The sequence below is a fragment of the Cheilinus undulatus genome, linkage group 16 (genome assembly GCF_018320785.1).
Source record: "Cheilinus undulatus linkage group 16, ASM1832078v1, whole genome shotgun sequence".
NCBI classification, from domain to species: Eukaryota; Metazoa; Chordata; class Actinopteri; order Labriformes; family Labridae; genus Cheilinus; species Cheilinus undulatus.
The window spans coordinates 41,397,426-41,425,368 of NC_054880.1; the positions used below are offsets into that span (position 1 = coordinate 41,397,426).

The following is a 27,943-nucleotide window of genomic DNA, read 5'->3' on the forward strand; positions in this document are numbered from 1 at the left end:
AAAGTGTGACATTTATTCAGAGCTTGATACTACAATCCACATTGCTAAATCCATGATAATATGACTATTCATTACATTTTCTGAAATGAACACCCTAGCAGTGTTGCTTTCAGTTTGATATCAGAACAGAAAGACAGCAACTTCCTGTAAGCCTAACAGTTTCTTCTTCTGTTGTTTCCTTGGTGGTAGCAACCAATCAGAGCCAACAAAAGATCAACAAGACACAAGATAGTTATCTGCCATTATGGAAAGGAGGGAAAAAATGGTTTTCTATTGCCCAAGTAATGAAAAGATGATGTTTGTGCTCCTTACATGGGATTTGTGCATATATTACATACTATAATTCCAAATGCATGCAACATTTGAATTGAGCTGGTACTGTTAGTAGTTTGTAAGCATGCTTTACTTTATCTCCTGATGTTAAAAGGCTTGGTCAATGTTGATGTGAGTGTGATTTTAAGTTATTAGAGATGCATTTATTTTATTATTATTTTTTTACTTGTTCTTCCTGGTCTTATAACTTTTGATGCAATGCTTAACAAATTTATTAGACCACCACCCAGAGTAAGGTTTATGCCACAGCTGCCCTACATTAACAGCATTGGTAATGACCAAAATCATTTTTTATGTGTCTGCAATGGTTAATACACCAATATGTAGAAGCTCTTTAACCCAAATGATATTTTTAATGCTAAAATATAATTATTATTGTTATCCATGAATTTTCAAATTTACTGATTTACAAAAAAAACTGAAAAAATAGTAAAGCACATTAATATTTCTTGATTTATATGTCAAATTATAGTTATTTACTTGCATTCCTGAACAGAAAAATGAGTTTTAGTGGTTGAATGTTTTGCTTGATTAATTTTTTTTGACTTCTCAGAGAAGCCCAGTGAGCCGGCTCAAATTTGGGTGAATTCAGTTTGAAATTCCTCATTCCTGTTCAAAATGGTAAAACGTGGAGAACTCACTGAAAATGAAAGAGTCGGCATTAAAGCACTTCATGATACAGCTGTGCCATAAACCTTACTTTGGTTGGTGGTCTAATAAATTTGATAAGCACTGTATATTCAGCTGACATTGTTGCAGCACCCATATTCTGGTAGTCAAGGTTGTCCTGAAAAAAATTACATGTCTATAGCTTTATTGTGTTTGAAAGGGTTGGGATCCTACATGCATTTTTGCATAAAAATACAGCCAGACCAAAACCAGGTTACAAGAGTACAAAAAACAGACTGGATTTAAAGATGTGTTTTCTTTTATTTGCTCAGTGTCACATCTTTTAATACCTCTGAAGTTGTTTGAACTCCTCTCCGCACTTTGACTTACTTTTGTATGAACTGTGCTCTTTAAATCAACACCCCTTGCCTTCTTTTCTTTCTTTGCGAGTTTAAAGCTCTAAGTCAATATTGAAGACTTTTCCTTGCCGCATTGACAGATAATCATCTGTGTCAATCTACAGCCAATCTTTTCACCTTTAAATAGCGTGCGTCAGACTGAGACAGAAATACAAAGTGCACGCCGTTTGCAACAAGTTCACCAGAGCTTCAGCTTATCTCCCATCGATTCGTTTAACACGCTCGCTGCCGTGATTGTAAACACTGCTACAGCGGCTTAATGTGAAAGCACCATGCAGATGTCCCTGCAAAAACATGCTAAACCATGGGTGTAATTGTCTCCAATTGATCAGGCTGATGCAGTGCAGTAATCATGCTTACTCTGCTTTGAATGAATTGTTCGCACTATCCGCTGCATTGATTTCTCTTTGACTGTTGCTCTGTAGCTACTGCTGGGAGTCCGCTGGACTGTAAATCCATCCAGACTCTCATCTTGTTATGGCACTGGGAGAAAGAAAAGACTTCGATGCAAGACAGAGGGTGAGGGGGTGGAGGGCAGAATGATAGACCGAATGAGCGTGCGGTGTGGGAGTTGGAAGATTTGAAAATATCTAATAAAAGGAAAGAAAAACGGAGGGGGAAAGGGGCAATTTGAGATTGAGAATGAAAGTGAAATGAAACAAAGCCAATTTGAGAGTTTGGACGTATAGCTTGGCTTGTGTCAATCTGTGTGTTTATATGTGGGTGTGTGAGGGGAAGACGGCGTCCAGCCTTTGGGGCTGAGAAAACTAGATTCTAAATCCATTTTGAGGGCAAACAAATGACCTTGAGGCCCCTGTAGTCAGGCAGACGCTGTTCTGCACCAACCTGATTCAACTTCTCTCTTCATATCTGCTGCTGGGAGGGAAAGAGGTGAGAGAGGAGCGAGATGGAGTGGGTCTGTCTGTCCAGTAGCTTATAAAAAGTCCATTATGGTGCACTTCTATCAGTTTGGGCTCTCCCAGATGGACCCTGGAGTAAATAGACAGCACCAGAGAGCTATAAGCTCAGATTTGATATACGGCTGAGAAATAGCTCCGTGTGTGTGCTGGTGTGAGGTTTAGCGAGTGTGCGTTCAATCATATACACAGCACCCAAACAGCTGACAGTAGTGGATGGCCAGCGTTTCCATGCCACTGTTTTTGTGTGTGCCTTTTACTTAACACAGCTGTTTTAGCATATTACCATATGTGCTCCCTCGCCACACACAAACACACACATAAAGTCTTCCCAGCAGGCTTAAATCCCGGCTCAGTCTGACAAAGGAGCCTGTGGCTCTAACTGGCTCTGGCCCAATCCCCATCCCCAGCCTGCTGCTTTGTACGGCTCAAAAGCGCTTACCGCACGACGTTTATTTATCAGCCATATTTACTTCCTTTTGTGGAAGGTGTGTAGGTGTCTCATCATGTTTGTGTTTGCGCCACATCAGAGTTTATTTGAGCGACGGCGTCATTAGAAATGTGTCTTCATGTTTACCGAGGGCATCCCACAGCTCACTGCTTAGAGTGGAGGGGGCCGACAAAAGCCTCCACCTGCTGAGTGATAGGACTCCTTCCACACGCTACTTCATCAACTGTTTGTCTGCAAGAAAGAGAGGAAAAGGCCTGGAGCAAAGATGTGGTTGAGATGGGTTTAGAGCCGCTGCTTTATTCTTAGCAGTGGTACAGAAGCAAACAAATCAAGCAGTTGTCCTCAGATAACCAGCAAACCTTCTGACTGTGTGGGATTCATGGACTGTTTCCATCACAGCTCCCAAAAACATGGAAGAACAGCGAGGCTTTTACAGGAATTTTCCATTCTGATGAACTTGTGAGATATTTTTGAAAGTGAAAATCCCACAGATTATTACATCATATACCTGCCATGGATTATGGTAAAGCAATCAGGGCCAAGGATTGATAAATCTTAAGACTATTTTTATAACTCTGCAACAGACGATATCAGATCTGACGGGACTTTTTTGGGAAATTGTATCAATGCTTTTGCCCATGTTTTTTTTTTCATTTTAACCAATTTTACTACTCTTAACTCTAGAACAACAACATTGGATTTTCTATTAACTTAAAATAAATAAAGTGATACCAGACTGTTAAAGACAAAAATGCCCACGTCCAAAAATGGCCTTAAGAATATTTTAGGGCTGTCAGAATTAATCAAGTGGATCACGATCAATTAAGGTCAACAATTAGTGCACTACTTTTTAAAGATCCTTTGTATTGCATGCTTCATTGTCACTTTCAGCATACTTTGGTTATATACATAATGGGTGACAAGTATCCTATATTTCTGAAAAACCTAAAACTGCCACTAAAACTAGTAAAACAAAACTAAAATGAAGCATTTAAAAAAATTCAAACTAAACTAACAAATCAGCGGTAAAATAAAAAGTAAACAGAAGTTTGAAACAAAAGGTAAAAACCACAGGATTAATATAACATAGGGTCTTTAGAGAGCACGTCCACTAGATGTCACTCTTCAGCTCCAGCCTCTCTGACCAAAACAAGACCTCACCTCCTCCATCCTTCAGTACTCTTACCTATGAAGCCTTAGCCAAGTGCAGCCACTTGTAGGATGTTCTTTTCAGGTCATTGTGTGTATATTCAAATGGACAGCGCTTTTCAGTTCCCTTCTGTTTGTCTGAACTGAAGCCTCAGAACAGCCACTGACATATTTCAATGTTATTTAAGTTTGAATAAAGAGATGCACAGACGGGAGCTGGCTGTTTGAGCCATAAAGCTGCTGCAATGCGACTTCCTCCAACCAAAGCACAAATTAAATGTACCTTAAAAAGTCCAGAAACCCCTCAGAACAGTCATCCATGTGTTGGTTTAAAGGTAAAATGACCGTTTTGCTTGTTCACTATGTGTTTTTTGTTCTGCTGATCATTACATTACATAATATGATATTTATTTCACAACAAGTCAAAATAATTTTAAAAACCAGATGGACTTATATCATCGAAATATTAAATTTCTGTCACAAAAGACTTGGGATGTAACAAAAATGTATTTCATAACTTTATAGTTTGACCTATGTGCCATCTGAAATCATTGAGGGGGCGGAGTTTATGACCTATGCTGCAGCCAGTCAATAAGTGAGAAAGTCAAAAACTTCTCTTCTCACAGAGCGAGGCCAGAGAGATTCACAAATATTACCACAACAGTAAAAACTATAGGAAAGTAGAAAATTAAGAGTAAAGAGCAAAGGAGGAACATCTATACAGAATAGAATTTACTGACATCCAGGGCTCTGGAAGCTTTGTAAAAGCATCCATAAAGGCTGCAGATGTGTTTAAACAGGAAGAGATTTCCAAACAGTCAAAGCTACAGCTTCAAAGGTATAAATTCACCCTTGGTTTTCATTCGAGGACCACCGCATGCCCTTGTCAGTCAACATGAGGGGTCGACCAGAGATAAACAAGTGCCAACTCATGCAACAACATTCAAAAAGTATTCTGGATTTCATGTGCAGAGAAAATAACCTGGGTGTTATACAAGTGGACCTGCTGGACCTAGTTAACAATCTTGGAGCAACATTTTGGATCATCTTTAAACACTCAAAGGACTTTTTATTATGGCAGGTGAAAAGGGAATCACAAAAGATGAATGAATTAGCATCTCTAACTCGGCTGGAGACACAACAGATTTCAATTTAGAAGTGTTTGTTAAATGAAAGAAACATGAACGGGTGAGAGGAGTATCATGTTGATGAAAAACTTTGTCAAAACATTACTCCAGTGTTTTTAGATTCGATTCAAAAGTTTGATTTGAAAGAGAGGCTTAACTTGGAGGCAATGCAGTCGGATGAAGTGACAAGGACCTTGGTGTTGTTCGTGTTTAAGGAGAGAGAATCATCATTTATCCAGTCAGACAGCTGAGCAGCATGGTCTTTTTTTTATTGCCATCAGGCTTAAACGATAAACACAACTGAATGTCATCAGCATAACGGGGAGAGCTCAGAATATTCTGGCTTCACTCCCAGCTGGCAGTTGCTCTGTCCATCTTAATATGCAGTCTGTAATTCACATATGTTGCAGCCTCTGCATAACTAAAGAAGTCCTCGCTTTTAAGGCTGTTAACACAGAGCTGAGAACAACAAACCCTGAAGATGTTCAACTTCAATTTCTTTCATAAAATATTTGGTCCAAGTTATATAACTGTGTTTGTCTTCTCAGGGTTGATTTTTCCCATTTTTTAAAGTTTTTTTAATAAATATGTATTTAATCAATCAAATTGCCCAAAACATAGACAGTTGCTCTCCACATCTTCGTGAATACTACCATAAAAGGTGTTGGGTGTTGAAATTTTTGGCAGGTTAAAAATGACCCAGTATGATCATAGCTAGCCAAAAAAATTCCACAATTTCTGCTAAATCTGATACCAAAACAATGCAAGATTTTATATGAATAAGGAATGTTGAGTCTAACTTGAAAAAGAGGAGTTATAAAATGTAAATAATGAATGATTTGGACTGTAAAGCTCTAACACAGAAACAGTGATATTATTACACATCTGCAAAATGTTGCAAAAACAAAATTATGCTACCACACTAGCATGCCTGATTGGGGTAGGGTCTTTTGATTTCCCCCTATAATTGGAGGGTGGGGCGGTTAAATGGTTGTGAAGAGACGGGTTTTTTTATAACAACCCAGAAAAATTAAGCCTTTAATTTACACACAAATGCACAGCAAATCTAGAGTCCTCAATCCAATGGTTGTAAACACAGAGTCGAGAACAACAAACCCAGAGGAAGTTTGGCTTCACAGTCTTTCAGGAAAATCATCGGTCCAAGTTATATTCCCACAGAATATTTCTAAATTTGGCTAAATTAATCTATGAAATATTGCATATCATACCTTGAAAGTGGCTGACTGCACTGACTTCAACACACACACGTGAGAGTAAAGTGACCTGCCTAAAGGTCAAAACACAACAGCGCCACAGCATCATATTGCATCATATGACGTACCTCAAGTGTTGTGCTAGGGGCAACACACCAGCAGCAGAGCATCACTGGTCAAACTCCAATACAGCCACTGCTAGGGCCCCTGCCAGCCCTACCGGTCAAGTTAAAGAACAATAAGAGTAGTTGTATGTCACCTGCTGTTAAGGCCTCCCACCTATACTATACCTTGAATGGAAATGGCGCTAAATATCTTCCTCAGCTCTCAAACAGAGCTGCTACATGACAGCCAAGATGTAAAAAACTGGTTTTCTCACAAGTAAATGCAGACCACAGCCAGCCACAGCAGTGTTGTGATGCATCCAGGTGCATCTGGATACAGGTGTGAGTTTGCTCATAGGAAATAGTGGGGACAATTGTTTGAGATGCATGCTGGATGGGGCCTGTGTTTATTTGGACAATGCAGAGTAGCCATTATTAGCTAACAAACTAATGGCTAACCTTGAAAAGCAGATGGATTTGCCCAATTCTGTGTTTCTCACTGGTGAATCCATCTTGCGAAGCTCCCATCTGAATAGTTTGGGCCGGGTTAGAAGGTGACAGGACCAATCAGGAGTAAGAGGCATGACTTTCGGGCACTGCGGAATCGTAACATATGCAAGCAGCAACAAGAGGCCGGTGCAACTATGGATGCTGCTAAAGCGCCAGTTTTTTTTTTTTTAAGAATCTGACGACATTTCTTCGTTACAAGAAGAACAAAGAACAGCACTGAGTTGTTTCCTTTTCAAAAACGATAAAAGTTTACAGTCGCCATAGTTCGTGTTGTACAGTTCTCTATGGAGTTTACTGCTCAGTAGCACAAACCGTAAACAAAACAGTAGCAGCTACGTCACGTGTTTTGTTGCTCTGATTGGCCCGTAAAGATGTGACAGACAGAACATTCATCCAATCCCCCTCCGAGTGTTTTTTCAAAGGCTCGGCCCTTTCCCAAACGCCGTGTATGGAAGGTTTACCAGATGGATGTGTGAAACAAGTCCATCTTTTGCTCTCAGGTTATATTCCTGTGCCACTATACAGTAGTGGGAGAAATTTGGGGTTAAGTGACATGCCCTAGGACACATTAACATGTGACAGCAGGGGCTGGGGATTGAACCCCTGACCTTTTGGTTACGCTACCTACTGATCAACAGTCGCCCCAAATATGCACACGTGTAATAACTCCAGTTCTTGTCCTCTTTAACTGTAAAGTGAGGGTGACAACAGCCCCTTACAGTCTTTATACCAATCTTCAGAGTGGTCGGAAAGTCAAAACGTCATAGTATTAGTTTACACCCTTATGGAATCAGATCTAAAATTTGCACTCAGTCAGTCAAAAAATTGTTGTCCCTAACTTATTCCCATAAAGACGGCTGAAAGTGTGGACAAGATCAAGGATGACTGGCCAGCTCAAGTTATAAAGCTGTTCTCTCAAGTGTCATTAAATCAGCTCCATAAAGGTGGATTCATAGAAGTCATTTCAGCAGGCCCTGACTGGTGGCTTCTTCTCTTTCCTTTATTCAAGACGACCCATCATTCAATATCTTTAATTGACTGCATCGCCTCCTCATGCTGTGATCTCTTCATAAGTCAGGGGCAGATTCTCAGACACTTTTTCATTTCATTGACACTGCTACTAGTAAAATATCAAATCTCCACCTCTGCTCCCGACCAATCATAGGATTATCGACCCAGCACGATTGGAAGTGATACACGCAGCTATAGATTGAAACTGGATTCCCCCTGGAGAGGGCAAAAGAGCTGAAACGATGGGAAAAAAAGCGAGGATAAGAGAGAGGGCAAGAAGGTTTGATGAAGTGTGTGATGATGTATCCATTAAAGTGCAGTCCAGAACGTTAAACAATATAGCGGGGTTGGTAAAGGTCAGTACTCTCGAGAGGGTTTATTCATATTGATCTCTCCTTTCGATTCTGCTGGACTCGACACCAGCGTCCCTCTAAATCCTCAACTGTGCCGGAGACCAAACAGAGAAAGAGACAGACGGGGGGGCGGAGAGAGATAGCAGAAATAGAGAGATACAGAGGAAAGTCATCCTCACTGGTCATTTTATGTGAGACATTACTCCTCTCTCCTGCTTCGCTGCTCTCTATGTCTCAGGAGCATAATACTCAGAATAAAGGGCTTTATTTGTGTCAGATTCCACCAGAAATTCTCGCTGCTATCCAATTCTTTCTGACCCCAGAATCCACTGCTTAGTACTCAGTACTATTCAGCTGTCTTTGTCCATTGTGAGCATTGGATATTAACAAAGTTGCAACACACTTGCAATATAAGTCAATGTTAGCCAAATCAAGTATGCCTGTGCACTCACCCAAAGTGTCTTATGGGTAAAACTCTCTTGAAATCCAATGAGACTGACCGACACAAGAGATGGTACCACCAACACTTATTCATCAGCCAGGATTTAGCTCATTTCTTAGCACTTAAAACCCTCTGAGCTCCCTAAAGGAAAACTCACACTTAGGACCCTTGGGACCCAAACAGGTCCCTTCAGAAGAAGTGCCATAAAAATAATCGAATTGATATTTTTTCACTTTCAAAGCCTAAATCTTTTAAATAACTTCAGCCCTAATCATAACTTTAAACATTGTGTTCACTTTTGAAATATTTCTTATATTTTTATGCCATTTTTGATATAATATCAGCATATGTTTTAATTTAAAAAAAAAATCTAAAATATGAATTTCAGAGTGGAATGATTGTGGTGAAGTTTTTAGAGTCAATAAATTCTAACAACAGTGATTTTGTTGCATTATTATTTTTTGAGCACTACATGTTTTTATCAAAAACTCACACTTAGGACCTTTGGGACCATTTCTACATGTAATTCTTTAACTGTGAGGGTGTCATGAGAAGTAAGGTTTGAATTTTTAACCTCGATCCAAACCATTAACTTTAGGAAAATCTCCTGTCTTTGGCATTAAAATGGGAAAAAATATTGATGATTAAAAATTAGAAAAGTGGTTAAAAGGACCCAACTGGGTCCTTGGGTCACCAGAGGGTTAATATAAATGGACTAACACAGGTGTTACTCTAGAACTTAAACAAGTTTGCTTTCACTAGACTAAGGCCAGATATACAGAACCTGTGAAATTATTCGCCCCTGTGAATGCCTCCTATTTATTCTTCAAATCAATCATATTCAATATTATGAGGTTTTCTTGTCAAAAACCTCTTTAATATCAAAGTGAAAACATATCTCTACAAATATGTGATGTAAAATAGGTAAATGCATCAATATTCATTGCCTCCAAGTCAGTCTTTACTAGCACCTGTGGCTACAATCCCATAAGTCTGTCCTCCAGGATTTTCCTACATATTACCGCATTAGTTTTACTCTTTACCTTAACAAGCCTTCTAAGGGTAGCTGCCAAGAGGCATCCCCACAGCATGATGCTGCCACCACCATGCTTCACAGTAGGGATAGTGTGTTTGTGGTGATGTGCATAGCATCTTCTCCGATGGCCAAAAAAAAAAAAAAAAGAAAAAAGAAAACAAAACACCATTTTGGTCTCATCAGACCAAAGAACACTCTTTCACTTGGCCATGGAGTAACATGAGTTTTCATCAACATCAATAAAAGGGTCAAACATCCAAGGGGTGAATACTTTCTTAGGCACTGTGTACTTGCTGTTTCACTGTGCATTCATGTATGTGTATGGATGCATCATGAGTTTCCATACTTTCCTAAACATGGCACATGTTACTGGACAATACCTCTAGAGGGCATACAACAGAGCTCAGGCTGTATACAGTTACCTGAGTGGTATAGGCTGAGGGACTGAATGTATGTGCTCCTGTTGGTAGATTCATCTTCTGTACCATCATCCCAACAACACCAACAATCCCAACAGAGATTTTACTTCTCAAGGCCACTATGATACTTCTCAGACCCATGTTAATGGATGCATTTCAATATGGCAGCAGTCACTGACCATCTTGAAACCCATTTTTCATGCTGCCAAGCTGGTGGGTGTGCTGATTACCATGCCAACTATATTTCTACTGGATCTTCTGTAACTGGAGCCATTCCAAGTTCACAGCCTCACTTAGACTTGAGGCTACATTCAAGAAGGTCAGACAGTCCAGCCAATGGTTCTCTTCATTTAGGACACAGAGAAATATCTGGATAGGAGTACTATCCTCCAGCATGTACCAGTGTGAGACTGATGATGTTCTTGCACCAGTGGAGCAACATCTGAGACTGGGCATTGGGTGAAATCATTATGGACTTGAGGGTAACATCTACCAACAGGTTGGATGATATTCCTTAAATATTGTAGGCTTTAAAAAGGAAAATGATACCCTATGTAAGGGATGCCTCTGCTTAAAGCACTCTTGGGATGGCACCACTTTATAACCATCTCCCATGTTTCAGTGACTCTATTTCTAGAAGAATCCCAGCAGTAGCACCCCTACAGGTTGTCAGGACTCCTTAGAGGTTCAGTCTGATATCTGAAATCAGGCATACCTGTTCATTCGTGTTGCTTATGACAGGTTTTAGTAGGCTTGTGGCATCCATGGATGAGTGGTGTGGTAATATTGTCAAGGCTAGTATTAGTAAGAACATAAGTGGCTTTATTGCATCTATTTGCAGAATTAAACAGCAGGTGGTTTTTGAAAAAGGTTGAAGAGAATTTGCAACTGACCTTTCACAAAGATCCAGCCCCTCCTGCTTCTACTTGACAGGCACAGCTTCAAGCAGAGTGCATATACTGTTTACTAAGGGAATAATGGCAACTTTTCATGTCGAGTTTGTAGTTGTATCGAGTCCTTGATTCAACTTAGAATCTAAACCAAATCCCTCTCCACTGAAGGACAGAGCTGTGCGCCTGCTGGATTCAATTAAACGGGACAATAGAAACTGCTTGGACTCTCATTTGGAAAAGGGGAAGAAAAAATGTCCTGAATTAAAAGTGGAACTAATGGTCCTTAAAATACAAATTCATATTTAGTACTTTAATTAGAATCTTATTTTGGTAGTAATTGTAAATTGCATTCATGAGAAGATTCTTAATAAAATAAATAAAGTATCCCAACACTGAATATTTATATAACCATTTAAAGTTTTGCATATTCAAGTCTCAGTAATTAAATACAGGCAAAACATAAAAATGCCCAATTACAAGTCTCCTGATAACTGCTCACAAATGTGTTGATGCCTAAAATCAACTACCACATCGCACAAAATATAAAGCGCTGACCTTATACTGCAGTGCAGGCTCCTGGTTTGAATTCCCTGTCTGTTCTATGAGGAGTTTGGAGGATTTCTCTGGGTGCTGTGGCTTCCTCCCCACAGATCAAAGACACACTCACTGGGTTAAGAGCTGATCCTGACTGACTGGGAGCAAGAATACTTGTACTAACCTTGTGACTGACCGGTGACCAGTCCAGGGGGGACTTTTGACCTGTAAAAGAATAAGATTGGCTCCTGCCACCTGTGACCAGGATTTAAGGATGGATGTAGAAACTGAATGAAGCCAACCTTTGTGTTAACAATAATTGTACATTTTGAACAAGAAAAATGTAAAAAGTCCTCATTACCAGGGCTGCTCATAAAGGGGGTAAAGGGGCCCGGCGTCATAGAGGATGCTACAGAGGTTACAGAGGCACAGAACAGCCTGAATTTAATATATAATAAACCTTTTTTTACTTGTTTAAACAACAAAAAATGCACATTTTATTTACTGTTGGCCTGTTCTTAAAATGGTATGTGCCTTAGTTTTTGACAGAGGTGTACAATACATGCCAGATAGATTGTTTCATACATTCATTGCATTGGATATATTTCCCATTCATGTGGCAAACTTCCTATACTAAATGTTTGGTAAGGCCAGGAATTTGCAAAAAATTGTCAGAAGGTGAGTGGACAAATGCTCTGTCTGTCATGGACAACCAGAGTGACGAGACAAAATGAGGTTGTAGGCAGGCACAGCTCTGGTAGTAGCCTGAGCTTGACAGAAATCCACTATCGTAGTTTTCCACTTTCCTGAAAGTGTGTAAAACTGGTGCCAAGGCCGGTCAGAAGAAGTGCAAAAATAACTTCCCTGCCAAGACAAGCTTTCGATGTGGTTCTTCGCTCTTGGTTTAATAAAGAAATATGGCCTCCTTCTGACAAAACTGCTGCTATTGTACGGCTACATCCAAGCTGATCACCACACCAGCAGCAGCCATATTGGCTTACAGAGCATAACTATCACAAACTCACGCCAAAGCAGGGAAGCAAAATATTTTTCCAGCATGAAAAGCTACACGGGCGATTGTTATCAGCTTCCAGTGCACACGCGTAACTACCGCCTCATTCTCCTCTCCTGATTGGCTAGGTCTGTTTTCAGACCTGGCAAAAACATTGTAGAGCTGGGCTTTGCCTGATGACGAACATGGAGTCTGGGCAGTCCATCTGCTTTGCAAGGTTAGTACATTATTGTATTTTTCCCAATATCTGATAAGTCAATATTTTCAAACTAATTTCATCCAATACTGACACACACCCTTCTAATTTAATCGTGCAGAATACCATGGCTTCAGTGCAAAGACAGGCTGGGTCATGCAGAGCTGAGAGAGGAACAGGGAAGTAGACACGCTGGTAGTTTCATGTTTGTTCAGCACTCACAATGAGGCAACCACCTATACTTGATGGTACACTTGTATATCTTACCAATATTTTGGGTTGATAGACGGTTCAAAAATTAATTTGTGTTTTAATTTCATGTTTTCAATTTTGCATCTCACAATTAGTACTCAAATTTAGGATTTTGACCTTTTATTTCGTACTTTGAGCATTTTAACTCCTAATTTTGACTTCTGATATAATATTTTGAGCATTAAGATTTATAATTTTACATTCTAAGTCATAGTTTGACCTTTTTAAACCAATACTTTTGTATTTTATCTCATATTTTGAACTCCTAATTTTGACAACATGGTCTCACAGTTTCCCCTTTTAGACTGGCAATTTAAAAATTTGAATCATATTTTGACTTTTCATTTAAAAACATTGTTTTTCAATTTCATGTTTTGAACTTTTTGAACTAATAAATTTGCTTTCCTCAGATTATGAGCTGTCAAACTTATCTTTCAACTTTTTAAAAATCATTTATCATCAGTGCTAAGATTTTATTTCATATTTTATTACTGGTGAAACGCGGCTGACAGTTTATGGTTGAAAAGGTGACCCTGTTAGGCCCTCAGGTTTGACCAGAATCCAGAATCCGGCACCTGCTGGGATTGAGTTTGACACCCCTGCATAACATAAAGCTCCCTCAACCTTGGGGTCCCAACCCCTGCCGGGGTCATGAGATGATTCCAGGGGTCACCGGATGATTGTGGAAAAAAAAATACACATAGAAAATATTAAACTCCATGTTTTTGAAAAGGTAGTGTTTTTACTTGCTTTCTGTGTCATAAAAAGAAAAAAAACTGGCATTCTTGTGCTGTTGAAGACTGACCTAAAGTGATTCACAGGCCTTGCATATTTGCACAACATTTTTGACAATCTGAAACATCTGAAACTATGCTTCTATTTCAGCTGTGAGAGGAGTGTGAGCTTAGAGCCAGGTGTTACTTACAACCATAAAAAGGAGATTTCTCAGGTGATCTATTAGTCTGCCTGCTCTGCTTTTATTTCAGCACCATGGACAGCGCTGTATCCTTCCACACCGGGATGGAGGAGGGTCTCACCTACCCATTCACACCCTTTTTGCTCCACATTCACACACTGATGGCAGAGTTTGCTATGGAGGATTGGCCCATGAGTATTAACTAATCCCATTCAAATGCATCAATAGTCATTTACTCGCCACCGACGAAGCAGTGAAACTTGGGTTACGTGTCTTGCCCGAGGGCTTATAGAACATGTGACTGCAGGAGACTGATTGCAGGACAGCCGACTGGACGCCCCATGTGGAGGTCACGACTCAAAAAGGTCTCTAAGCTAAAACTAAAGATACAGTTGGCTTACATAACAACTTTAACTACCTAGCTTACATTATGTTTGCTTTCGCTACATTAGTTTTCATAATGTAGCTTAAGCTAATTGAGCCACAGTTAGCGTAACCACTTCAAAGACGGGTAATGCATACCTGTCCTGACAGTGGTGATGCATCTCACAGTAGTCATGTGCTAGAGGGGCATCTGAGAACTGTCTGCAACCAGACCCCTCCCTAATTTTGAGGTACCTGTGTTTGATTTTTTTGAAACTAACATCTGCCAATACTTATGTAGTAATATCATGCATCTCTTGTTTTAGTTAAATCAACGTAGTGGGTTGGCCCATATTCTTAGGAGAGTAAGTCAGGCTATAGCCAGGCTGTCAATTTTAGTCTACTTCAAATCTGGATGAATCTAAACTCACATGGAGAGTTTTAACCAAGGGGCTAGAGCTAATGCTACGGATCCAGTTAGCATGCTTTTATATCATTAAATGGCATCAGTGGAGGGCCCTTTAACTCAGCCTCTCAGGTACCCAGTCATATCTGTGAGCTGGTTGGCTCAGGACCATTGAAAGTCATCTTTTTTTTTAGATGTTTGGAATCACAGAAATGTTTTATTTCTGGAGTGAATTTAGTTATTTTCAGGTTTTATATGCAGTGCATCAGTTTTAGAAATACAAATTCGACTTGGATGAAAGAATTATACATATTTGCCATTTGGGATGCAAAGACTTTGAAAGCTCAGCGTCTATCAGAACACAGATGGTACCTCTGAATTCAGAGGTGGAGAAGTGATTTTGTGGAGCTGGCGGAGTGATTTCATGGTGCTGAGTGAGTACATGAGTATAGTATCAAGCCAGAGGGAGTTCAGCGAGGAAGCGAGAGGAAATGCAAGCCACAAATATCTAGGAGCACTCTCTCCTGGCACAGGGTTGAGCGTTTTTCATGTAAAATATCGTACTGTAAAACCTGCAGCTAAATGAGTAGGCGGTTGCACTGTGTGCTGACCCTGAGAGGGCTCGTGAATCCTTGGGCTTTTGGCATATACATCCGCTCTTGCAGTTTGATTGTTATAGGCAACAATATCTCTCTTATTTTTTTGGGCAAATGAAACCTTTTTATATTCTTTGAAAAAAGTCTCCAGTGCACCGGTGCACCTCTTGATAATTTAAGTTTGTTCCAAAACAAAGTGAAACAAAGTGAAACTAGCAACCCACACTGGAGCACAAAATAGATAATGCCTCATCCCAGTTGCTGGAGCTGGCTCCACTTATCATCCAAACAGCAAAAATACAATATTGCATTGTTTCTATGGTGGAATATTGTGCTTTTGCTTTGAAACACAAGAGTTTGTGTTGAGAAAATAAGAAACACTGGGGAGAGATTTTGAGTAAAAGAGCCAGCAGACAAATCTTTTTTCTCACCTGTACTGTATGGGTGTTTTTATTGTTCGCCTGGAAGCAGTGGGATTTATGAGCAGTCATGACATTAAAGCCTGAAAGCCTGCAAAGATAGCGACGGCTGTGAAAACCTGAGTGTACTGATGTGCATGTGTTCCCCAGATCACCTCTCTAATGGAGGCTAATGTGAAGAAATTCAGTGTCAATCACTTTGGCGCTCTGCAGTCTACCACACACAGACGCATGTTTACATCTCGTGTGTATAAGGCGTCTCCGCTGCATTGTATGTCTTCGCTTCCTGGTTAAATCCCACAGGCAGGACGTACCCAAGTGAGAAAGATCAGCTAAATCAAAGATTGTTTCCCCCCGCCGAGGGAGTTGATTAAGTCTCGTGTTGCTGAAACTAAGCCTACAAATCCATTTGCACAGATCAGTACAGTGCACGCTCATGCCTCCATACGTTTGTACCAACGAGATAAAACCCACTTAGAAATACTGCGTGATTTCCCTCTCATGTTTGAACGAATTTTCACAAGTTTATGAAACGTTCCACTTCTAATCAGCGCCGTATGAAGTATGATATATTTATATTCAAGCTCTTTTAACTTGATATTCTCTGCAGCATCGTGACATTTCATTTCAGCATGTATAGACTTTCATTGACATTCCATGTTCCCCTCTCAGCTAATGAGCCAGTAGGAATTGACTTCCCTCTGAGATACAAACTTGACACTCTGTTATCTGTTTTCAGCACGATGTGTGCTGAAATGCATCAGTGTGTTCTTTAAATATTCTGCTACAAGTAGCAAGCCAAGGGAATGTAGGCGTTTGTATTTTTATTTTGCCACAGTCGTGTTCTGGATGTACTCAAAAACTTGCCTTTTTGGACTCCTCTGGATGTACAAACACGGAGAGGGTGTTTATGGGCACTTATTTACTATAGCTTCAAACCATCTTTCTGTAAGCTATGGCTAAGATATATACGGAACGTAGTAAACAAACAGGGCAACAGCGCAGCAGTATGTGCTTTATCTTTTTACAGTCTTAGCTCTCGATGTGTGTTGCAGACTGAATATCTGTGGCTGCAGTGGTGGGGAAATGTGAGACTGGCCAGACGGAGCCCTAATATATAATATATTTGTTTCTCTCCAATTCATAACTGTGACAAGAAAGAAAGTGGTAGAATTAATAGACAAGTCTCTAAATTATTTCTTAACTCTTAAAAGAGTATTGAGAGCCTTTAAGATGCTTAAAAAGGTACTCATAAGGTTTGTTGGTTGTTATTGTTTGATTTGAACATCAATTGTTTTCAGATTAGAAAACAATTTGAGACTAGTTTCACCAAAATCTTATTCAGTACCAAAGCAACAACAGTAGAAGTTTTTCACACCCACTGTAAGTGATTTCTTGTTTTCAAAAAATTACGAATAAAGAAAACAAGTACTGAAAAACTGCTGATGCTTTAGAGCAGTGGTTCCCAACCTTTTTTTCTCTGGAGCCATCCTAACTCTATCCAATGAATTCCTGATGGCCCTGATGAAAGCAACAAGCCTAAACCCAACAGTTTAATAAAAGTTTCCCTGGAGCTCTCTGCATCCACATGCTAAATAAACACAGTATGATTACACTTCTGGTTTTTGCATTTCAAAATAAAACCCCAGTTTGGTATTCATTCTCAGGTTGTCAGTGATCCATCTTGCATGTAAAAGTGTCATAATATGACATAGCTGTATGCAATCTTTGATACTTTTCAATTCTCATCATTGAAATGAAATGTCATTTTCTTTATTTTTAAAGATTTATGCCTTATAGATAAATATGTGCTCATGGGGTTCAGATATTTGCAGCGCCCCTGCATCATTCTACCTTCTCTGATTAAACAGAGACAACAGTCATTAATGTGACCTCTTCTTTTCCAGACCCGTATGACGATGATGATCTAAAGGTGAAGACCCAAAGACCAAGATCAGCCGACCAGCCAGGTGTGTTTCAGGCACAAACAGGTGAGTAATGTGGATGTGTTGGCAGCGTGTGTGAGTCTGGGAGTTTCAGTGTATGTGTGCTGCCTTAGGCCTGGAAGAGGAGCTGCCAACTTGACCTTTTCAGGCTGTATGTGAGAGTGAAGGATAAAAAAATAAAGCTTTCCATGCAAACTATTATGACACATTTGCCTTCAGAGGCCTCGCAGCCACTGGGTATCCGCATCGTTTGACCGTGGCAGTGTTTGAATATGTAAAAGTGTGACTTCTGAGTCTGTGTGACTTTAACATCTTACATAATTAAAGGGATTCAAAATGAAAGGCTGAATTATTCATGACATAATGCATGAACATATTAAGAGAGTTGTGAGTATATGCTGACGACTCTGCTTTATACATACATGACATACATGTGGCTGCTCTACCCACACAGGAATAAGTCATGAAGTCATTTCCCTTTCACATACACGTTTTCCATATTCAGTGCATGGAGGAGGGAGTCCCTCCCGCAAGGGAAACCCCTGGCTCCATCTTGCCCCCCCACCCCCCCACCCCACTGCTTCTCCCCATTTTCCTGCTCCTGCAGGCATGTGTGTGACGAGCTTAAGCTCTGACTCACGGCATGTTAATGAAGATGTAATGCGATTAACGGACATGCAATTAATTTGATTTCCTTCTTTGCCATGTGATGATGCCTCCATCAAAGGACACGGCGCTCATAAACAATTTAGAGCGAGAGAGGCAGGATGACTTCACCATTAGTCCACACAGAAGGGCAGAAATCAGGAGGGAAACAATGGCATGCTCTGCAAATCGCCCCCAAATCACACCCACTCTGTGGGTGCCTGCAGCCTCAGATTGCAAACACAGAGATATGTTACGCAACTGTATCACAATATTTACATCTAAATCTGTCTGATTGGATTAGAGGCAGTCATTATTTGACTACAATTCTATTACATTAACTTCAACTTTGAGAGCACCTTTAAGTATTTTCCTTTTTTAAATTCAGTTAATGAGGCAGAACCCATAGTTCTGAAATGAGAAATGTAGGATATTATACAAATAACCATTCCAAAAAAGTTGGGATTTTAAAGATAATATGAATATAAACAGAATAAATTCATTTGTAAATCATTTTTGATCTATTTTCAGTTGAACACTGACCAAAGACAAGCTATTTTATATCTAAATTGGGAGGGAAAATGAATACACAAATTCTAAATTTGATGCCTTCAACATATTCCAAAAATGTTGGAGTGGAGCGAGAAAAGTAGGTGAATGCTCATAAAGCACCTGGAACCTTCCTCAGGCCCAGCCAGCATGTCCACGTGGGCCCCATGTGGCTTATATGCGGGCTACAGTATGGGTCCCATGTGGGTTTGTCCATGAGTTCTATGGTAGCCCCACCTCTAATTGCCCATGTGAACTGTGTGGATCAGCCCATGAGAGTCCCGTATAGGCCCGTCTAGAGATCCTTGCAATTGCCCATATTTACTACAAGTAGGATCCAAGGCTGACGGAGTGGCAACTGGATTGGTTCCAAGTTCTTAAACGCCTCTTCTCCAAAAGGCTTCTTCAGTTCTGAGGGTGACTGGAGAGGAGTCAGAGTATAGCCTAGGCCAGTGATACTCAACGTGTAGCTCTGGAACCACATGTGGCTCTTTTATTATGATGTGTGGCTCTTTTATATCTTAATTTGAAATATTATTCCCCCAGGAAACCTTTCAAAAGGGAAACTATGACCTCAGAAATGATCCATTGCAAGTAGCATTAATCAGTTTGTTTCGCACACTTATACAGTATGCTTTAATAGTCAAACTTAATTGTCAACATTTATTTTTTGTCTGACTTCATTGCCCTTGTTTGCATTTTTTGCCACTGTTGATCCATTTTGCTCCATTTTGCCCATTTTTGCCTCTTATTTTTGCCATTTTCTGCCAATTTTGCCAGTTTTATCCCATTTTTTACCATCTTTTACCTCTTTTGTCTTGTTTTTTGCAATTTGTATTTTTCCTCTTTTTCCCATTTAAGCTGCCTCTTGCCATTAAATGTCACTTTTTCTCATTTTTGCCCACCTTTCTGCTGCTTTATGCCCATTTTAAACACTTTTCACTCATGTTTTGCCACCTTATTTGCCACTTTATGACCATTTTTGTGACTTTTCACCCAGTGTTTGCCATTTTATGCCTACTTTACCCTAGGCAACCATTTTTAGCCACATTTTTGCTGCTTTTTGACCTTTTTTTCCAGCTTTACCTCATTTCTATTGACACTTTAACACATTTTTTCACCACTGTCATCCACTTTGTTTGTGGCTCTTGCAAAGGTATTTTTCAACAATTTAGCTCTTTGGTTGAGCCAGGTTAAGTAAAACTGGCCTAGGCTGACCATTGCTATACAAATGGCCTGTGTTACCTGACAGCCATTAGCAGAGTCGTTTCCTCTGGGGGTGTGGCCAAGTGAGCTTTTCTTGGGTTGTTAGGGCCACGTGTTCTTTGGTCCTTTGTTCTCTGGTGGAGGTGTTGTTTTGGATCGTTTATGGAAGGAATCCAGCACTGCATTGTATGTAGGTGACAGGAATCGTCTTAGGCCTCGTTTACACAGCGTTTTGCTTTGTTTTCCGTTTTCATTTCCAACATGTTTCACGTTCAGCTAGCAACATTTTCAAAACAATCTCCGTTCACACAAGACTGCGGGAAACACCGAAAACGATGTAGTATACACGCCAGGCCAGTAGATGGCGGTGTGATTTTCGTGCCTGCACCAGATTCTGACTCGACCCATACACCCTTCGACAGCGTATGGGTCGAGTCAGAATCTGATGCAGGCAAGAAATATATCTCAGCTGATCCAAGAGATGGTGAAGTAAATCAACACTTTGATGGAGAAGTACGGTTAAATTCAAAAGAGTGAAGAGCATGAACAGTACACTGGTGTCAGTCATCTTTGTTTTGTTAAGGGCTTCCCATCCACACATGCGTTGTAAGCGTACTCGCGCGTGGATATTTACTGCAGTCGCAGTGCGCATGTCCGTTTTCAGAAAGTGCTGGTTTCCCTGTTTACACACTGATGAAGACGGGGGCATTTTGAAAAACTTCCATTCTGGAGCCCGTTTCCGAAAAGTTCCACTTTCAGGCACCAAAAGGCCCTTGCCGTGTAAATGGACAGCCAAAGCGCTACAAAAATTTTGCGTTTTCACTTGAAAACATTGTCGTGTGAACGGGGCATTAGGCCCCCCTCCTCTGTTTAGGGATGGTTTCTCCATCTTGACACCTCTCTCGAGCCAACGGTCTTAATTGGATAGGATGGCAATGTCATCAAAAGAATGTCCTGAATCCTTAAGATGGAGGTGAACAGCTGAGTCCTAAAAGAACGATCTATATTGGATCTCTAGAGGCCCAACTTTTTTGGAAAATTCTGCAGGCATCAAAGTCGGAATGCGTGTTTAATTCCCAAACACGTAGAAGTCTCTGCATCTGAAAATTAAATATATGTGCTGCATTTTACTTCAGATTGCCATATTTAAAGCAAGCACTGCACATAGCTTTCCTGTGTCCAACAAATAACCCTGAGCTGCTTCCAAGTCTAAGAATCTCTCTTATCCAGAGCAAAATGAGAGGAAAAAAGGTGCTGGAGCTAAACAACCAAGCTCTTTCATCATCTCTCTGACAGGCCCACACTTTCCCTCGACAACTGTATAGATTACGATTATGTTTGTCTTTTTTCATTGCACTGATATTGCAATGGTGTCACAGTCACCTAAGGGAGCTTTCATTTCATTTCAGTAAATAAAGCGCAAAGACAAACCAAGAATTGCTAACAAGGATCAATAAAGCAAACATGATTTGATGTGTTCTGTTGTGGGGGAAATGCAGCTGTAGGAGTCAGACACCTCATTTTACTTTTATTCCTTTGTTTTGCCTTTATGTGACTCTTTTAAAAATGTAGATCTTGTTTAATGCCACCAATATAAAGAAGACTACTTTTTAAACTATGAGACAGTTGGCACATAAACCCTGGTGGTAAGCATTGCACTTTTTAGATACTGCCTGAAGAGAAACATGGATGTTTAGTACCGTCTGTCTTATGAATCATTGTCTGAGGACTTTGTTAAAGCAGTTGGTTTTGTTTGCTCAAAAAGACGCATTCATGCACAAATGCTCCACTTCAGCTTGATGAGCTTTTCAGCAGAAGAGTGAGGAAACTGGAACTCTTGCTAACAAACTCACAGTTCCCGTCTCTGTCCTGTTCCTCAGGTGACCCAGCAGCAGAGGAGTGGTCGCAGTGGAGCGTGTGCTCGCTGACATGTGGCCAAGGCTGGCAAGTGAGGACACGGTCGTGTGTTTCTTCTCCCTATGGGACTTTGTGCAGCGGCGCCTTGAGGGAAACACGAATGTGCAACAACACCGCGTCCTGCCCAGGTGAACCTGGGATCATAAGCTCAGGTATGTTCAATGGACAGACCACTGGCTACATTTAATGCAGCAATGATGTTCAACTTCTACTGTGTGCACATTTGACTTATTCAATTGCAGACAAGCCAACATGGCAGATCTGGAGCAACAAACATGGATATAGTTTCAATTTCTGAACAGGAGTTATGAGGCCACAATATTGGAATTTATGCTTTCTTGAGATTTTAAACAAAGATCAGGAACTGAGCAGCTGTTGAGGTTTTGCACTGAAAATTCTTTCTGGACATCTGGATACTGCATTTTAGTTCTTTAGGTTCATACGCATCATAATGGGTATTCAGTGAAGAACTGATATCAGAAGTCACTTGCATACCTGTTATGCTAATAGCAGCGTGCATCATTTCAGTGGCTCTCTTACTGAAGCTTGGTGCTGTGTGCAGTGAGACCGCTAGCAATTAGACTAAATGGAAGTGAATTAGCCTCAGGCTAAGAGGCTAAAGCAGTGCCTCTTTAACAGCTCTTCTCCCTCAATCTTTCATAAATCTTCTATTAAAGGACATTGTGATAAACAGTTTCAGGCATATAGAGCACTAAGGATTCATCAAGGAGACCATTATGCTACAAACTGGGGCTGGAGACGGGGGCAACTCAGCAACAAAGTTTAAGCTCGACGGCATCTCTTTTGTCCAGGCCTGCCGGCGGTTTTCGGGCCCTTGGGACATCCACAGCACGACCAGGAGCATGTGGCGACCTTACTGCCTGCCTAGACACTACCTTAGGCCATGCCTACCCACCATATCCAACCCTTACTCCACCCTAAAGGTGTGGATGGTAATTTCTCGAACACATTATTTTCCCATGCCTCTGGTAATATTAAAGGACATCCAGAGAACTTCTGGGGTTGTGTCAATCTTCCTTCCCGCTTGATGGTGCCCTCAGAGGGCTTACTCGACATACCTATGTGTCACTTTACCTTTTTTTCCCAAGCATGACTAAAGGTTCTGCACAGCAGTATACAAATTAGAAAATAAATATTGTGGCACACTGTGTAGAGTAAAATGCTGACTCAATTCAAGACGATAAGTTATAATAGAACCTTTAAGTCCCGTCCACAGATGAGCCAATACCAAGGGCAGGTTGCAGTTTGAAACAAAATTTCCTTTTTTCCTTTTTTTTTTTTTTTTTTTTTTTGCAGTTTTACAGAAATTAAAAGGCAAAATGGTATGAAGAGCTGTTTGGGAGTCAAAAGACTGGCTCATTGTGGAGCAGATCCAATTAACTTGGATCTCTAAAAAGAGCAAAAATGCCATTGCTCAAAGCAGGACTGGATGGACAGTAAGAAAGATCATGCTTTTTGTTCCCAGACATTTCTACTTAGGGCCCCCCTCCTCATATCTTAGAAAAGCTCAGACCCCAGGCCCTACCTGGAAAAATAACACATCATTTGTAACTCCAAGCAAACTTGTTTGTAAAAAGAGCTAGATATAAACTATCCTTTATGACAGTGGCACATTAGGGCCACTTTAAAAGAGAGAAAATTAATGATCAATTTTAGAGAAAAAAATCATTTCTACAACGTCAGAGCAACTCCTTAGGTCTTTATGTTTGATCCAATTTACAGAGATCCATCTGTCAGTCATTATTGGTGAATATGATACACCATAAACACAGACTCATTAGTCTGTCCATGATTTAAGCTGCTGTTTTCCACATTAACTTTCCACTTCAGGCACTTTTAGATTTCACCTTTTCCTGCCAGAGACTCACAACAATAGACAGGTTTCCTGCCCAGTTTTCCTACCAATCACAGCACAGCATTTTAGCATCAAACCCAGTAATGGACAACATGCCAGCCTCGGAAATGTGTAACCAGAATAACACAACCTCCCCTAGTGGCAGTTGCAATTTAGGCGATTGGAACTGATCTCACTGCCAAAGGCAATTATTCTTTTACATTTTTGAAGAAAACAATAATTAAACGATAATATGTTAATTGGACCAAAATATATTTTTAAATTTGTGTTCTTCTGAAATCTGGCCGCTCCAGTTTCTTTCAAGAAAAAGCTGGCTCCTGTACAAATAAAGTTGATGACCCCTGTACTAGTAACCTAACACGCCAGATGGATGTGTTTCACACATAAACCACTCATAGACAGTGTTTGGGAAAGGGCAGAGCCTTTAAGAAAAAATGATTGGATGAACGTTCTGTCTGTCACATCTTTACGGGCTGATCAGAGCAACAAAACACGTGACAAAGCCCCTACGGAGGAGTCCATAGAGAACTGCATAACGTGAACCATGGCGACTGTGGACATGTCAGTACACGACTTATGCCGTTTTTGAAAAGAAAACAACTTACTACTGTTCTCTGTTCTTCCTTTATGTCTTCTGCCATAACTGCACCGGTCTCTTGTTACTGCTTGCTTACGTCACGACTCCGCAGTGCCCGAAAGTACTGCTCCTTGTCACTGATTGATCCTGTCACTTTTTAACCTGGCCCAAGTGGTTCAGATGGGAACTTTGCAAGATGGATTTGCCGGTGAGAAACACGGAAATGGGCGAATGCATCTGCTTTGCAAGAATACTGTACTAGAGGAATACTGCAGATCACATCAGCTGACAGATTTTCAGTATGCATTATACTGTATGTGCATTCTAAGCTACTGGATATCAAAACCTTGTTGAGATTATTCCACACAAAGCAATTAGGGTTACCACTGGAACCTCAAAGGCCAAAATGAACATGAATCTCTGTTAGCACCTTATATAAACAGTTGGGTGGGCTGTAAGGCTCTTGGTACACAGACACAATACACCCATCGGCACCAAAATCTCAGCGAATTTTTTTTACAACTCTTAGCCAAACCAAAATGGATGATTGTTTTTTTTTTTTTGCACATAAAGAAATTAGCTATTGAGACCAAGTTTGCTGTGAAACTTGACAACAATAATGTTGATTTCTGCTGTCAAAATGGAGTTATAGCATCGGACCTAATGAGGATTTCTTGGTTTTTGGAGCCAGCCTCAAGTGGGCAATTAAGGAACTGCAATTTCTTACATTTCATATGGGTTCATTTGTCATGACCTTAAACTGCTGCTTGATCTGTTTTTGAAAATCTTTGATAGCTTGTTGATGCATGCATCTTGGAAGATGTAGCATCCCCCATGCTTAGATAATGAAAAACACTGAAAAGGTTGAGAAGTGTTAAATGTTGACCAGATATCTTGTTGCAGATTGCACATTTGAGACTGGAGAGGCCTTGTAAAATTTGACGAATGCAGCTTTAAATGACAGACTCTCTTCTTAACACCTCTCTCACCCGTGCAGCTTTTTACTTGCCTGTTTACAATGTGTTAGGAAAGCTGCAAAACTGGAGAAAATAATGACAGTGTGAAACTCACTTCTGAAGGAGGTGGGCGGTATTCACACACACATACACACAATTACACACATAATATGGGGTGTGCTCAGCCAAAACAATCTATCCGTGGTGGAGCAGGGAAAAAAAAGTCCCCTGCCAGAAAGAGAATGTCATTTTGTCACTTTAATTCACACTACTGGCCAGCTGAGAGAGGGAAAGTGAAAAATATGGCTAGACAGATGTGACACCTGAGCCGATGTCAGCAGGTCTATTAGACATGTCACAGCTCAGAAGTTCATATTCCCCAGCCTCTCTAGCTTTAGCATCGCTTTCTTTTACTCTTCTATCAGTATTCTTCCTCTTCTCCATATTTATGTCATTATATACATCACAATTAATCAATTAGGATGAAAACAATCACTTTTAGAAGACTAAAAGGTAATTGAATTTACAATGAAACTATGAAGTGCTTATTCACAGAGAAAATAGAAGGTAAATGATATCTGTGAGTGCACTGAAAGGCACATCCAGCTCTGAAAAAGATACAGCCAAGGTTTTAAGTCAAAATAAAAAATATTTATTTAATTCCAGGTGAAGTAAAAGCTGCAGTCAATCAAATAAATACACAGAAAGGCATAAATGCTTTGCCAATCAGAGCTAATGTATTCATTCCTACCTTCCTGCTTCAAAAAGGCAGCAACTAAATGACAAGAACGGCACCTTTTTTTCAGCAACCCACAACACAATCACGCCAGATCAGGCCTCCGAGGGACCTTGTGTGCCGCTCATCCTGAATAATGCGGGCTCTGCTCTTGATTGATTGCTGGTGTGGACTCTCTCCCTGGATGAAATTGTGAAGTGGCGTCTGTCCTGCTCTGATTTGATTGCAATGATTGCGATTGAAGTGAAATCCTGGATTTTCAGTACTCTCTCCTGCCCAGCCTCTGTCCCTTGCCCTATTCCACTGTGAAGACTCAGTCCTGGATCATAGAGATAGAACATGCAGCACTGCGCAGAAATTTTAGGTCTGTTGAGGCTGAAGTAGGGTGTATAATAGCGAGTAAGCCTGCCTGAGGGTACCTCCTAGTGGGAGGGAGAATTGACACAACCCCTGTCCTGTTCTGGATGTCCTTGCACATAGCCAGGGTCATAAGGAAAAAGTCTGTTCAGACAATAATAGTGTCCACATCTGTAGGGTTGAGTAAGGGGTGGCTGTGGTGAGCAGGCATGGCTGTCAGTGGGTGCTTAGGTCGCCACAAACTCTCCAGGTCAGTTATGTGTAGTGAAAAGGCCCGGACAAAAGCGTTGCCGTCAAGCATGGCTTGAGGCAGTGGTTCTCAACTGGTGGGCTAGGACCCAAAAGTGGGTTACAAAGCTCTTTCTAGTGAGTCGTGAATGAATGCCAGGAAAAATGTGGGAAAAAGTCTGTGGAAATACAGTACATCAATACATTTTCATTAAGTTGTTCAAGTGATGGCATACATATAAGTCTTTTCTCATGGTTTCAACTTATCTACATTCTTAATCCCCAGGATAAAATTTGTTTTCCTAAGATAATGAGGAAAATCGTTGAGAAATTACCAGATTTCCATGCTGTCTGAGGAAAATTGAGAAAATAAAATGTATGCATGCATGTCCTTCTGTAATGATGCACTTTAAAAACATTGTTTCTCTTTGTTCATGTGTTTTTTCTTCTACAACAGTAACAGTTTTCATGACACTTGATAATGATTGAATGGTTTTAGAAATCTGGGTCGCAATTGGTCGGCAAGGAGGTGGTGGTGCCAACCAGTTGAAAACCACTGGCCCAGGGTGCTGTCCTGGTGGGCAGTGGGGATTCCAAGAGCCCCCCTAGTTGTGCCATGGATTTTCTAAGGGCCTGAAAACCGCCAACCGGCTCCAGCGTATTACCAGAGGTGATAGAGCCTGGACAAAAGAGATGCCATCGAGCTTGACCTTGGCTGCTGAGTAAAACATGGGTCAATATGTGTAGAGCTTGACTATAGCTGCTGTACCCCATCCCCTGATCAGATCACATTTGACCAATTAATGCAGAAAACTAAATAATTTTTAAGAGTTCATATACTTGCCAGTGTAGACATACTGACACAGTGAATTGGTGAGTTACTGTGAGGTAAAAGATGAATGGATGTTGCACCAGTTTGCCTTAAGACTCACTAGTACAGAGACATGTTAAAAATATTTAGATGTTCAGTTTCTAGCAAACACCGAATTTTATTTATTTATTTTTATTTTTTCTTTTCCTATTTTAAATTTATCTTAATTTCTATTATTTTAGTCTTACTGTTTTATCTAATTAATCCGATTTATTTCATTATACGTTGATTTTTGTGGAATTATTTAATATGCAAATTTATATTATGTGTAAATATTTAATACATTTTTCATTTTTTACACTGCTTTGGCAGTAATGCCAATAAAGCAAATTGAAGTTGAATTGAAAATTGAAACTGAAATAGTTGAAGTTGTGCTGCTCTTCAAAGACTGTCGGATT

The 27,943-nt window shown here is 40.3% G+C and overlaps 1 protein-coding gene across 1 annotated transcript in view; it reads left to right on the forward strand.

The window, feature by feature from the left end:
- The window catches only part of adgrb2 (adhesion G protein-coupled receptor B2), a 344,844-nt gene that overhangs the window by 83,642 nt on the left and 233,259 nt on the right, over positions 1-27,943 (forward strand). The window contains exons 2-3 of the mRNA XM_041809355.1: positions 17,589-17,672; positions 21,908-22,096. Coding sequence (XP_041665289.1) covers positions 17,589-17,672; positions 21,908-22,096 — 273 coding nt within the window. The remainder of the gene's footprint in view (positions 1-17,588; positions 17,673-21,907; positions 22,097-27,943) is intronic.